The following is a 14,419-nucleotide window of genomic DNA, read 5'->3' as shown; positions in this document are numbered from 1 at the left end:
AGAAAGCAAATGTTTTGAGAATGATGATGGCAACAAATGTACAAATGTGCTTGACACAATGGATGGATGTATGGATTGTGATAAGAGTTGTATGAGTTCCCAATAAAATTATTTTTAAAAAAAAGAGAGTCTCAGAAACTCACAGGGGAAGTTCTACCCTGTCCTACAAATGTGCTTGACACAATGGATGGATGTATGGATTGTGATAAGAGTTGTATGAGTTCCCAATAAAATTATTTTTAAAAAAAAGAGAGAGTCTCAGAAACTCACAGGGGAAGTTCTACCCTGTCCTACAAGGGTCACTATGAATCAATATTGACTTGATGGCAGTGAGTGTAGTTTTTGGGCTTTTTAAAAAGCCATTACCCTAAATCTTGGTTCAGTTGTAATAATGCATTAGCTATCCTTCCCAACTGACATTTTAATAAACATACCTCATTTTCATCGAAGTTGCAACTAATAATGAATGAAACTGGCTTAAAGACTGCGCCTTTCAAAAGCAAAAAGTGTCCCTACTTTTGGCTTACATTAATACATTAGTCATGGTATTCTCTAAGACCAACCTGTCACTAAGTTATGAATTCACCTAACTGCTGTCATCTTATCATATCCCCATTATGTCCACAAGTGAGTTACCAGAGAGCCCTTAAAATCAGGATATTACCTTTATCTAATAATATAGCAGTAAAAAGAAAAGATTAATCACCATTTTCTAACTCTACATATTTAGTTTAATAATCTTCACTACAAGTTTTACAAGAAATTCTTTGATTTGCTACTTTTAGAATTAGCCTTTTTATTTTATAATTCTGCCCATTTCTACTTACAAAGACACAAAATGTTATTTTAAAACATGTATCTCAAAAAAAACAACATGTATCTCATTTTATGATAGTTAACCTTAAAGCTTCTACATTTTCACAGACTTCTGAAGTCTCTAAATATTATTTCTGATATGACTATAATTTTAATTTCAATCTTGATTCCCTCTACATTGTCCAAGTCTTTCTTTGCTATTTGAAAAAATGAAAATAATTTTTATTAGAATTTTTGTGATATATTATATTACCTACAAATTCATGAATTCAACTATAAGAATTACATAGACCTAGATGGAGGGTATGTTGAAAAACAATAGGTTCACATTTTTATATTTGTGCTTGATAAAGGTTTCTATGATTTTGTAGCAATACTTTTTTACTTATCTACACTAACAGTTTATCCAAACTGTGACTGATAAATTTAAATTTCATCTTATGAGATAGTTGATGACCAAAACTGTATGTGGAAACATTCAGAGTCCAGTGGAAAGATAATATGCCCTAGTAAATATTTACTATCACTGAAATAACCTGCTTCCTATATTAAATATAAACCATTAAAAGAAGCAATAAAAGAAAGCCCATGGCCCTCAAGAATACATATAATTTCAATTCTTCTATCCTTTAGTCTCACCTGAAAAGTGCATATACCAGGGTAGCAATCAAAGCGAAACTGACCACAACTGCCACAAGTACTTGGTCACTTACTCCTTCTATAACTGAATCATCATCCAGTTTCAGACTTTGAACTTCACCTTGATATTTGGCCATTCCAAGTCTAAAAGGTGAAAAACAGATTAAAGTTACAAATGGCAATGAAAATTACATACACTAATAAAAGCAATATATGCATAACTGGATTGTAGTATACTATTGATAGCATTCATTTATTTGTTTTTCCCTCTTATTTACTTTTCAACCCTTTGGTTACCTGTTGGGCTGCTAGCTACAGTACAAGGTCAGCACTTTGAAACCACCAGCCCACCAGGGGAGTATGATGAAGCTTTCTACCAATAGCACCCTGAGTAGGTTGCATTTAAATACAACTCTAGCAAGTATCCCCCATTTAACGAGGTTTTTAAACAATTCTATAAGTTATTTTAGGAAGTACAGAATTCTACTCTTTTAAGGAAAATGATCTCGAATTTGTCCCCCACTTAATATTTTTCATTTAATAAGATAATCTTCTTGTCCAAATGCTTCTCTTATTCCTGAATACCTCATAAATTCTCCACCTAGATAAATCAGAAACCTCTTCTCCCTCCTAGCATTATGTATTTACCATGTGGAGATGTATCTTATAGACCTGCCATAGCTTCCCTACTAAACTTCTTTGAGAAAAGGAAATCTATTGTCTTCTTTGTAAATACTTCTATATTTATGTTGTTAGATTGAGTTGGCTTGAATTGAAAGCAACCTTATGCAAAACAGAATGAAACACTGCCCAGAAGTGTTCCAACCTTACAATTGTTACGTTTGAGCCCATTGAACCAATCGATCTCATTAAGGGTCGTCTTCTTTTTTGCTGGTCCTGTTTTACCAAGCATAATGTTCTTTACCAGTGTGTTAGTCTGGGTGGACTAGAGAAACAAATCCAGGGAGACTCATGTGTGTAAGAGAGAACTTTATATCAAAGAGCAATTGTACATTAAGGAAACTTCCCAGCCCAGTCCAGATCAAATCCCTAAGTCCGATATTTCCCCTATGTCAATACTAGTCCATAAACTCCTCTTTAGACTCACACAGCCATGCAATAATGCTGAATCCAGGAAGATCACAGGCCAGTGGGTGGAAAGTCTTGTGGATTCATTGGTGGTGGAAGCATCTCAGTGCTGGAGTGGGTCTCCGCATGGTTCCTTCAGCTCCAGGGCTCTGACTCCATCAGCGTAGCTCCATGTGGCTTGTCATCAGGAATACAAAGCGGAGAGTTGGTGTGGCCTCCTTATATTCACTGCCCCTCCAAAATGAAATCATCAAGCTGCGACCTGACAGGCTAGACTCCATTCCTTCCTCAAGTTGATAGTAGATTATGTAACTGCTACAACCAGGGACGGGGACTGGTCTCTCTTGATAGCATGCTCAAAGTACATTAGAAGTCTCATCGCCCTTGTTTCTAATGAGCATTCTGGCCATTTCCTTCAAGATAGATTTGTTTGTACTCTGGCAGTCCATGATACTTCCAATATTCATCAACACCATAATTCAAATGTATCATTCTTTATTTCATTTACTTATTGCCTAGCTTTCATCTGAATGTAAATATAGGGCAACTGAAAATACCATGGCATGGGTCAAGTGTACCTTAGTCCCCAGGTGACTTCTTTGTTCTTTATACTTCACAGAGTTTGTGCAGCAGACGTACTCAATGCAATATTCGATTTCTTGACTGCTACTTGTATTTGTGGAACTGAGCAAAATGAAATCCTCGACAACATCAATCCTTTTTTCCGTTTATTATAATGTTGCCTTCTGGCCCAATTGTGAGGATTTTAGTTTTCTTTTCACCGAGTTGTAATCCACACCGAAGGAAGTAGTCTTTTATCTTAATCAGTAAATGCTTCTAGTTTGCATTTTTTGCAAGCAAAGTTTTGTCATCTGCATACTGAAGGCTGCTATTAAGTTTTCCTCCAATCTTGATGCTGCATCTCTTCATCTAATCCAGTTTCTTAGATTTATCTTCTTCAGCATAGACTGAATAACTATGGTGAAGAGATATACCTTCTTGACTTTAAACTGTGCAGTAGTCCCTTGTTCTAACAATTGCCCTGGGTGTGTATATAGGTTTCACATAAATAAATAAAACAAAGTGCTCTAGAATTTTCATTCTTCATGATGTGATCTCTACTTTGTTCTGACACACGTGATTGAATGCATTTGAATAGTCAATAAAACATAAGTAAACATCTTTCTTATATTCTCTGCTTTCTGCCAAGATCCACTTAATGTCAGTAATGATAACCCTCATGTGACATCATCTGAATCCAGCTTGAATTTCTGGCAGCTCCATGATGTTGTGCTGCTCCAGCTAGCTGTTCTTGAACTATTCTCAATAATATTTTACTTGCCTATGATATTAATGATATTGTTAGATGATTTATGCATTCTATTGGGTCATCTTTCTTTGTAGTAGGTACAAATATGGATCTCTCCCAGTTAGTTGACCAGGTAGCTATCTTGCAAATTATCTGGAAGAGATTGGTGAGTGCTTCCAGTGCTACATCGGTTTCTTGACATATTTGAATCCCTTAGTTTCAGTGGTGGTGGTGGTGGTGGTAGTAGTGTGTCATGAAGTCTGGTTTAGTCTGGGTATTTTAAAGAAACAAATCCACAGAAACTCATGTATAAGAGAGAGTTTTATATAAAGGTTAAGTGCACATCAAGAAAACATCCCAAACCAGTGCTGTCCAAGCCCACAAGTCCAACATTAGCCTTTATGTCCAACACCAATCCACAAAGTCTTCCTCCATCTCACAAAACACACCCTATGACACCAACTGCAGGAGGAAAGCCAAATCAGTAAACATGTAAGCATCTCAGCACTGGCAGGGGTCTCCACATGGCTGCTCTAGCACCCAGGGCTGCATCAGGGTAGGTCCATGGGGATTTTCCTTGGGGATGTCTTGCAGGAAATGAGCCATGCCAGCTGAAGCAGGGAACTGGCTAAGGCAGCTGTACCCTGGTCTGACCGTGACAAAACAAGAGACCTGAGAACTAGAAAGGCGAGGCTCACCCAGCCATTTATCGCTCCACCCTTCAATTAACCCCACATGTGTTTATGGGCCAGGTTGGCTCAGTAAACTTTAACTATATCAAAGTCGGTTTTGACTCATGGTGATACCCTATACAAAATGAAACACTGCCTGCCCAGCTGTCCTCACACTGTTCTTAGGTTTGAGCTCAATGCCAGGCACCAACTGTGGAGCAGATTAGTAATGGCTCATATGCAAGTTCAGGTTTAAGTCGAAGAAAATTAAAACAATTTAATAAGAGCCAAAATATATCCAGGAGCATCTCCCACCTGAGTTTAGAGAACATTTCGAGAACATATTTGACACAATGAACACTAATGACAAAAGACCTGACTGACTGGGATACTATCAAAAACATCCTACACAAATAAAGCAAAAGATTATTTAAAAAGACAAAGAAAGTTCAAAGTAGATATTCGAAGAGACTCTGAAACTTACTGTTGAACATAAAGTAGCCTAAAGTAGATGGAAGAAGTGATACAGTAAAAGAGCTGACTAGAAAATGTCAGAGGGCAGTTCGTGAAGACATAATATCATAATGAAATGCACAAAGACCTGGAATTAGAAAGCCAAAAAGTAAGAACACACTCAGGGTCCTCAAGCTGCAAGAAATGATGGAAAAAATCCTAGGCCTCAAATTGCAATACTGAGGGATTTTGTGGGCAAACTATTAAATGACATAGAAGGCATCATTAAAAGAAGATGGAAGGATTACAAAGAGTTAGTGTACTAAAAAGAACTAGCTGATATTCAGTCATTTTAAGAGCTCATACATGTTCAAGAATAGATCATACTGAAGGAGAAAATTGAGTTGCACTGAGGGCTAAGTCAGGTTTCTGGAGTTGAAGGACTAGCAACTGAAATGTTTCAACTAGCTGATGAAGTGCCGGAAGCACTTACTAGCCTCTTCCAACAAATTTGGAAGACATCTATCTCTTCAACCAACTGGAAGAGATCCCTATTTGTACCCATTACAAAGAAAGATGACCGAACAGAATTCAGACATTACTTAACATCATTCATGTCACAATTCATTAAAAATAATTCAAAAAATGATGGTAGCAGTATAGCATAAGGAGTAGCAGGAATTCAATCTGGATTCAGATGGGGATGTGTCACAAGGGTTATCAATGCTGACATTAGATGGATCTTGGCAGAAAACAGAGCATACCAGAAAGATGCTCATTTATGTTTTACTGCCTATGCAAGACACTCAACTGTGTGAGTCATAATAAACTACAGATCGCATTGCGAAGAATGAGAATTTCAGAGTACTTTACTGTGCTTATGTGGGACTTGTACACAGACCAAGGGGCATTTGTTTAACCAGAACAAGGGGATGTTGCATGGTTTAAAATCAAGAAAGATGTGTGTTGGGGTTGTATATCTTCACTATATTCAATCTGTTTCCTGAGCAAATAATCCAAGAACTGAGCTATATGAAAAAGGAGGGGCCAACAAGATTGGAGGAAGGTTATTTACAGATGACACAACCTTGCTTGCTAAAAGTGAAGAGGGCTTAAAATGCTTCATCACCACTTGCTGATGAAGCTCAGACTGCAGTCTTCAGTATGAACTGCAACTAACATAAAAATCAAATCCTCACAATTGGACCAATAGACAACATCATGATAAACAGAGAAATGACTGAAGTTGTAAAGGATTCAACTTGCTTGGATCCACAATCAATATTCACTGTAGCAACAGTCAAGAAATCAAATAATGTACTGCACTGGGCAAAACTGCAGAAGAAGACGTCTCTGACTATGGTGGAGTATCTGACGGAAGCCACGGTACTTTCAACAGCCTCGTGTGCACATGAACACTGGGCAATGAATGAGTGCCTGGAGAAGACTGATGCATGTGAATTACAGTGTTGGCCAAGAACAGTGCAAGTGTAATGGACTCACAAGAAGAAGCCGTCTGTCCTGGACACAGTCAGAATGCTCTTCAGAAGCAAGATCGTGAGTCTCACGTACCTTGGACACAACAGGAGAGACCAGTTCTGGAAAAGGATAGCACACTTTGTAGATGGTCAGCAAAATGAGAAAGACCCACATAGACAAAGCTTCCAGTGATTCTACTGATTACAGTCCAGCGATGTGAACAGCCTTGTTACAAGACAGAGTATTATAAAGTTAATAGGGCAAATGTAGTTAGGTTAAAATCTATCATCTTATCATTTTATCTCCCATTTGACCCCTTTTAAAGTTGTTTCCATTTATAATATTTTTTGCTTTATTTTCAATTGAGCTTTTTCTCTGTTTTGTCATCGTTGGCTTTGTTTGTTTGCTTCCTGTTTGAGTTTTGTATGATTTTCTGCATATGAAATCTGGGATAGTTAAATCTACAGAGACAGTAACTGGATTAACAAGTGTCTAGGCATCTAGCTGAGAAGCAACAAAGCCCACATGGAAGAAGCACACCAGCCTGTGGGATCATGAGGTGTGATCATGGGATCAGGTATCAGGCATCAAAGACCCAGAAAAAAAAATCATATCAATCTCAATGATGGGGAGGGGGAGTGGAGACCCAAAGCCCATCTGTAGACAAATGGACATCCCTTCACAGAAGGGTCACAAGGAAAAGATGAGCAAGACAGGATGCAGTATAGCATGACAAAACATACAACTTTCCTCTAGCTCTTTAATTCTCCACACACACACACTATCATGATCCCAATCGTACCTTACAAATCTGGCTAGACTAGAGCATGTACACTGCTACAAATCAGAGCTGGAAACACAGGGAATCCAGGACAGATAAACCCGTCAGGTCCAATAATGAGAGTAGCAATACCAGGAGCGTAGGGGGAAGGTGGGGAGAGAAAGGGGGAATTGATCACAATGATCGACATATAACCCCCTCCCAGGGGGACAAACAACAGAAAAGTGGGTGAAGGGAGACAATGGTCGGAGTAAGACATGAAAAAAATAATAGTTTATAAATTGTCAAGGGTTCATGAGGGAGGGAAAGTGGGAGAAGGGGGAAAATGAGCTGATACCAAGGGCTCAAGTAGAAAGAAAATCTGTTGAAAATGACAATGGCAACATATGTACAAATGTGCTTGACACATGGATGGATGTATGGATTGTGATGAGTTATAAGATCCCTCCAATAAAATGATTTAACAAAAATAGTATTGGCGAGATACACTTGACAGTAAAAGAACTGAAATCAGCTAATTTTTAATACTGAAAATGCACCTTTTTCTATTTAACTCAGCAGTTCTCAATCTGTGTTTCGCGACTCCTTTGGGGGTGGAACGACCCTTTCACAGGGGTTGCCTGATTCATAACAGTAGCAAAATTACAGTTATGAAGTAGCAACAAAAATAATTTTATGACTGGGGGGTCACCACAACATGAGGAACTGTATTAAAGGGCCGCAGCATTAGGAAGATTGAGAAGCACTAATTTAACTGAATTTGTCACTGTTTTATTATTACCTATAATAAAGGTTTGATCAAATACTTAAAAAAAATACGTAGGAGCCCTGGTGGTTGGTATAGAAGTTATATATTGGGCAGCGATCCGCGGAGTTGACAATTCGAATCCACCAGCAGCTCTGCAGGAGAAAGACTGGGCTTTCTACTCCTGTGAACAGTTACAGTCTTGGAAACCCACAGTGGTCACTATGAGTCAGCACTGACTCGATAGCAGTGAGCATGGTTTTTGAAAGGGACATGGTGTTACAACTATGGTTGAATTTGAATTGTGGTGAAGTATATATTGAAAGTACCATGGACTGCTAAAAGGACAAAGCAATCTGTCTTGGAAGAAGTACATCCAGAATGCTCATTAAAGGCAAGCATGGCAGGACTTCATCTTACATGCTTTGGACATGCTGTCAAGAGAGACTCGTCCCTGGAGAAGGGCACCATGCTTGGTAGAGGGGCAGTGAAAAAAAAGGAGGCCGTCAAGAAGATGGAGTGACACAGTGGCTGCAGCAATGAGCTCAAGTTCAGGAACCATGGTGAGGACGGCGCAGGGCCAGGCAGTGTTTGTTCCGTTCTGCTGTGCACAGGGTCACTCAAGACCCGAACCAGCTCAAAGATACCTAACAAGGGCATGGTAGGGCAGGTTGGGGGAACACGGAGAGTTAACGAGTACAAGAAGAAAATGCTCTGAATGTTCTTAATATCACTGAAAGACTAAATGGTCTGATACATGAAGTATATGCCAATAAGACATTTTTTTTTAAAAAAGGGAAGAAGACTCTCAATGAGATGGGTTGACACAATGGCTGGCAGCAGCGGGCTGAAACATAACAATTGCGACATGATGCACGATCAGGCATTGTTTCATTCTGCTGACGTGGGGTCGCCGTGTGTCTGGGAATGACTTGACAACCCCTAACAACCACAACAACAGGGAAATAAATGTTAATGAAATATACAGTTTGTCCATTATAGCTGAAACGAAGTTCTGCACTTACCTTACTGCACTGAATATAACTGCATTCGATACCATTATTAATCAGGCGAGTCTCTGTTAAAGGGAAAGCTTGCGTATGGCACTAACACCTCTGAAGTGAATCTGAGCTGGCTCCTTGTAAGGAAATTACTTCTTGGGAGAAAACTAAGCAAATAAATAGATCAAAAGTAGCTTTCATCAGCTTTACATATAGTAATAGCCTGTGTATCAGGCACTTTCTAATGACAGGTTTCAAATGCCCATTATGAAGGTGCAAAACTAAAGAAATTCAGAGAGCTCCAATTTCCGTGTTTTCATTAGAAAGAACAGTCAAATAAACTACCAGCTACAAGTAAAAAAAGAGCCTTGGATCATCCAAGGGTGAGGTAGTTGTCAATTTAGATTTTTACTAAGTTTTGTTTTGTTTTTCAAATGTAGAGCCATAGCTGTGTCAAGAATTCAGAAGGCAGTAAAAATGCTATCCAATGTCATCCCTTGTGTCAACCTTTCTCAACCTCTAACGGTCAATCTAATCACTTCACAGAGTTGTATTTAAACTAAACTAACAGCGTGAAAGTACTTTGCAAATTAGGTGCACCAAAAGAGATACTCTGTTACTGAATTACTTACAATTTTTCCCGTTCTATATACATCAATTGCTCTAGTGGCATAGTGGGTACATGTTAGGCTGCTAACTACAAGGTCAGCAGTTTGAAACTACCAGCTTCTCCAAGGGAAAAAGAAAAGATTTTCTACTCCCATAAAAAGTTACAGTGTCAGAAACTCACAGGGGCATTTCTAGCCTGTCCTACAGGGTCACTGAAGGTTAGAATCGACTGATGGCAGGGAGTTTATAGGAGTGCTGGTGGTTACAAACTGGCCTGCTAACCCCAAGGCAGTAGTTGGAAACCAGGATTGGCTCCGCAGGAGAAAGATGATACTTTCTACTCCCATAGAGAGTTACAGTCTCAGAAACCTACTTGGATAGTTCTACCCTGTCCTATAGGGTTGCTATGAATCAGCATCAACTTGATGGCAGCGAGGCTGTCTGGTTTGTTTTATGCACATATAGGCAATTTACTTTTTTAAAAAATGGGTTACCGTATATACTCGAGTATAAGCCAACCCGAATATCTGACAAGGCACCTAATTTTATCACAAAAACTGCATTAAAAATGTGCTGGAAAACGGCTTATACTCAAGTATATACGCTATATTTGTTTCTACATACTTCTAGTTTTAACCAGTGGTAATGTGATTAAGGAGCCTTGCTTGCATAGTGGTTACATGTGGAGCTGCTACCTGTAAATTATGAGCAGTTTAGAAACACCAGCTGCTCTATTGGAGGATGGGGCTTTCTACTCCCATAAAGAGTTACAGTCTCAGAAACTCACAAGGGCAGTTTTACCTATAGCATCATTATGAATCAGTCAGTATCCACTTGTTGGCAAATTAATGTGATTATATTGTATTATAGTACATACATACCAATATTACTATATATACATACATGTGTATATGTATATATGTGTGTGTATCTATCTATCTACATAAATATATATATATATATATAGAGAGAGAGAGAGAGAGAGCGCGCGCGAGCAGGGCTTCAAACAGTTTTTGGAAAGAGGGAATTGAAAGATAATGATAATTTCCCACAAACTTTTTGAAGTCTCCATGTGTATTTATGCCTTTTAAGCAATTACAACCTTAAAAATTGTTTCATGCACATTTACAAGAACTCATATATCTAAGGTACCTGAGGTATCAGTTATAGCAGAAGTCCCCAGTGGTGATCAAATGAAGTTACTTTTAATTTCCACATTTTTTTCTAGCTAAGAACTACTTAGCTATTCTGTGTGAGAGGATAGATAGGGAAGAGACTGCTGATGTTTTCAGAGAACAGAAAGGTCAACTGCATGTTTCAACAAAACCCAGGGCTCCCAGGTCGAGATTTACTCTCATAGCGTGCCATTTATGTTGGGACTTCAACAGTTCAATTTCTGCCAGTCGTTTTTCTTATATCAGAGTACCAAAAGGAGGCCCTCGGGGCCCAAACAATGAGGAAAAAGATCACTTCAATTTGCAAAGGGGCTGATCTGTTTAGTATTACAGGGGATAAACAACAGAAATAACCTACTTGCGATGTCAAAATACCTCCATCTTGAAAATGATCTCCAAAGGCAATGTGGACTTGAGTCTCAAAGTCTGGCTTTTCACAGTCGGCACCTGTCTAGACCAAGCAGTGCTGCTTGCTTTTCTTCAACAGCACAGCCTCGGGATTCAAGCCCAAGCAGTTGCTACTTGAGCCCAGGATGCTAGTTCCATTCTGCCACCATATCTGTGAGCCCACTTGCTCTCTCAGGTCCTCTGTAAAAGACAATTTCTGTAAAATTACAATTTCTTTCAATCCTTCCACCACCACCTTTCTCTGATCCAGAGTTGGAGAATAGAAAAAAGTTCCAAAAGATAAATGCCAAAGGTTAGAAACAGGACTGGGAAAAGTACACCTGCACTTTTCCCAGGGTACAATTCTAGAGACGAAATTCTTTTCAAGTATGTATTACTTTAACAACAAAAACAAAAACCAGGGATTACTGCCTCTCTTGAGAAACATAGATTAGATTTTAATACTCTGTGATTTAAAATTTGTTTCTAGTCCCATTCTCACCTACCACCTCTAGTTATCTCTTGGCAGTGAAGATTAAATGGGGAGACACCCACAAGGAAACTCTGTCAATTGAGTTGCTAAAGTTCCTTGAGCTTCTTTCAAGCAGTAACTATGTGTTACTCACTGGAGCAATGGGTCAGGTCTTACATACACACCAAACTCACTGTGTCACATCGATTCCAATTCACAGTGACTTTATAAAACAGAGTAGGACTGGGGCTGTAACTCTTTACAGGAGTAGAAAGTCTCGTTTTTCTCCTGAGGAGTGACTGGTGGTTTCAAACTGCTCTCCTTGCAGGTAGCAGCCCAATGACTAACCCACTACGCCAGCAGGACCTCTAAATGCTGTTTGCTTGAAATCCAGAAACAAGGTTATATAAAACATCATCTCTAGTCTAGTTCTAAGAGACTGTCCAATATGAAAAATAAGAAGTTCCTAGTACTAAATCTATTCTTATCTGCTTGCGATTTACCAAAAACAGATTTTGGCAACTGCGTGATATAATTGATAGAATCCTGAAGAGGAACGAGCTTCTAGCTTTGGTTTTGCTACCGCTTAACTAGCTAAGTCATGTTGAGGAACAGTTTAATATACTGAAGAAGCAGAAGTTTTGGAGCCAGACAACTGTGTACTTATGAAAAGTCTGGATCTTTGCCTCCTGATAAATATTGGGAAAAGCTGAAAATTAGTCTGAACAGCTCAAACTGCAACTTTTTTGGTTAAAAAAAAGGCTTGCTTTAAGGAATTTATGTGATAAGGTAAAGTATTCAGCATATTGCTTGGCACATCCTGTAGGCTCTCAATAAATGGAAGTTATATCGGGTAGTGTTTCATTCACTGTAAGTTGGAACCGATTCAAAGGCACCTAACAACAATCTCGACTAATATTATCTATCACTGCCAAGGAACCAGCGAAACCACGATAAAATGTAGTCATGCCTTTCCTATAACTGCACTATGCAACATCTCTAATTCTTACAACTGTGGGTGCACCCTAAGCAGAGAGGGCAAACTTGGGCACACTGCAACACAGAAAACCAGTGTTTATCTGAATCTGATAAAAAAGTATAGAGAACTAACCTCCAACTAAAACAAGTACCATTTACCTCTCGAGTCCTTTCCAAAAGGTTCGGAGAAACAAAACAAAACATAGAAAAATAAAAGCAGCACAGGAAATTCCAGAGGAACCAGAAAAGAAACTCAGTGTCATTCTACCCAAATTCCTGTAGAAATCTGAAGGCCACATGACCTGTGCAGACTTTGCTATCCAAAAAGCTTCTATATAATTCTCATCATTTAAGGTAGTGTGCTTCTATTATAATTCTCGTCATTTAAGGTAGTGTGAGCTACAAAACAAATGCACAAGCGTATTGTGTGTGAACACTGAAACTTGAAAAAACTTTCAGGTCAACTGAAAAGCTAAGCAGCTTGACTTTATAAAGGTCCTTTCACCACAGCACTTCAAGCAAAGGCTAGCAATTTGCTCATCTCCACACCCAAAGGCAAACTGCACCGGAGTTAGGCTTACGTCAATGTACCATATACTTACTAACTTTACATTCCCATGAAGGGTATCAGTCACTTAGAAACAGCCTGATACAGAATGTAGGAATTCTGGTTTGACAAAGCTCCAAAGGCAGAAACAGAGGAAACAAAGCCAAGTGAGATACAGACGACCATTTCAAAAAAGTTCTTTGCCCTTGATGTACAAAAGTATCTTTGAAGATCATGAGGAAGACTTCAGGAAGATTTTTTTTTTAAGTTCATCAAGGGTGAATTGTGAAGTGGACCTGTGCCAGGGCATCATTAAAAGCTTAATGCTGTCTTGGCCTTGGACGTGCTATGAGAAAATCTATCCTTTCTTAGGAATAGGGAGACCCCCAGGAACTGCGAACCCAAGTACCAATATGTCCCGGGAGGTCAACTTTCTGCCCCCCAAATAAAAGTTTGTGACTATCTGGTAAAGTTATGCATAGCCGATGATTCAACAACTCTATAACTAGTCCAAGGCATGTATGCGCCTTAGAGAAAATCCTGCACATATGCACTAGGGTCCAGATATGAGAATGGTCACCCCACTGTTGCAAACAGCACCAGGCTGAAAACAAAAAGTCTTATCAACAGTTGAGTGGATACATTGCAACATTCCCACGATGCACTATCAGACGGTAATGTACATTACCTAGAGACACCCATACATTTAATAACAATTGAAAGTCCCAAATCCAAAATACGAGTCCATTAATAAAAGTTCAAAACCAGGCAAAGTAAAATTCTATGGGTTAGGCATTCACACATCAAAGGCCCCGCCCGCTATGAAGAAATGCAAGAAAAGGGTGATCACAAAAGTCAAGATAAGGAGGGCACTGCTCCCAGAAAGGAGCACGGGAGTGGGTGGGGGGCTGAGAGGCCGGCATTGCTTTTTGCTTTTGAAAAATCTGGGTGATTGACTAATTAAAAAAAACATATGTATGCTGTATGTTCACTTTTCTATATACGAGGGGGCTTCAAAAATTTCGTGACAAAACGGAATGAAAAGACAGAATACGTCGCCTAGTTAAAGAATAGGCAAACCTCTCAGACTCACTCCTCTAAAAAGGTCCCCTCGAAACATGGCACCAGGGCAACACAGGCCCTAGGAACTAGCGGCGCCCTTCAGGGCCAGCAGCTGGCGCCCAGCAGCTCCTACTTTTCAAGTTTGATGGGGCCGAGGCTCCAAAGGACCCGAAGGAACGGCAGGCTGCGCTCCGCCGGCCAAGCCC

At 39.3% G+C, this 14,419-nt stretch overlaps 1 protein-coding gene across 6 annotated transcripts in view; it reads right to left on the bottom strand.

Moving 5' to 3' along the window:
- The window catches only part of RNF170 (ring finger protein 170), a 33,463-nt gene extending 22,058 nt beyond the window's left edge, over positions 1 to 11,405 (bottom strand). Inside the window, exons 1-3 of one of the 6 annotated variants that reach the window (XM_045286889.1) lie at positions 11,126 to 11,405; positions 9,008 to 9,150; positions 1,456 to 1,599 (exon numbers count right to left, since the gene is read on the bottom strand). In XM_045286889.1, coding sequence (XP_045142824.1) covers positions 1,456 to 1,599; positions 9,008 to 9,042 — 179 coding nt within the window. In that variant the 5' untranslated portion in view covers positions 9,043 to 9,150; positions 11,126 to 11,405. Of the gene's footprint in view, positions 1 to 1,455; positions 1,600 to 2,563; positions 2,595 to 9,007; positions 9,151 to 11,125 lie in introns of those variants that run through there. The other 5 variants (XM_004707565.2, XM_045286891.1, XM_045286890.1 and 2 more) reach the window with 5 other exon arrangements.
- Positions 11,406 to 14,419: the final 3,014 nt, after the last annotated feature.

Source organism: Echinops telfairi, unplaced genomic scaffold (assembly GCF_000313985.2).
Source record: "Echinops telfairi isolate 266 unplaced genomic scaffold, ASM31398v2 ScPeMD7_9;HRSCAF=40, whole genome shotgun sequence".
Taxonomy (NCBI): domain Eukaryota; kingdom Metazoa; phylum Chordata; class Mammalia; order Afrosoricida; family Tenrecidae; genus Echinops; species Echinops telfairi.
The sequence above is the reverse complement of the archived record's forward strand: the minus strand, read 5'-3'. Positions and strand labels throughout refer to the sequence as shown.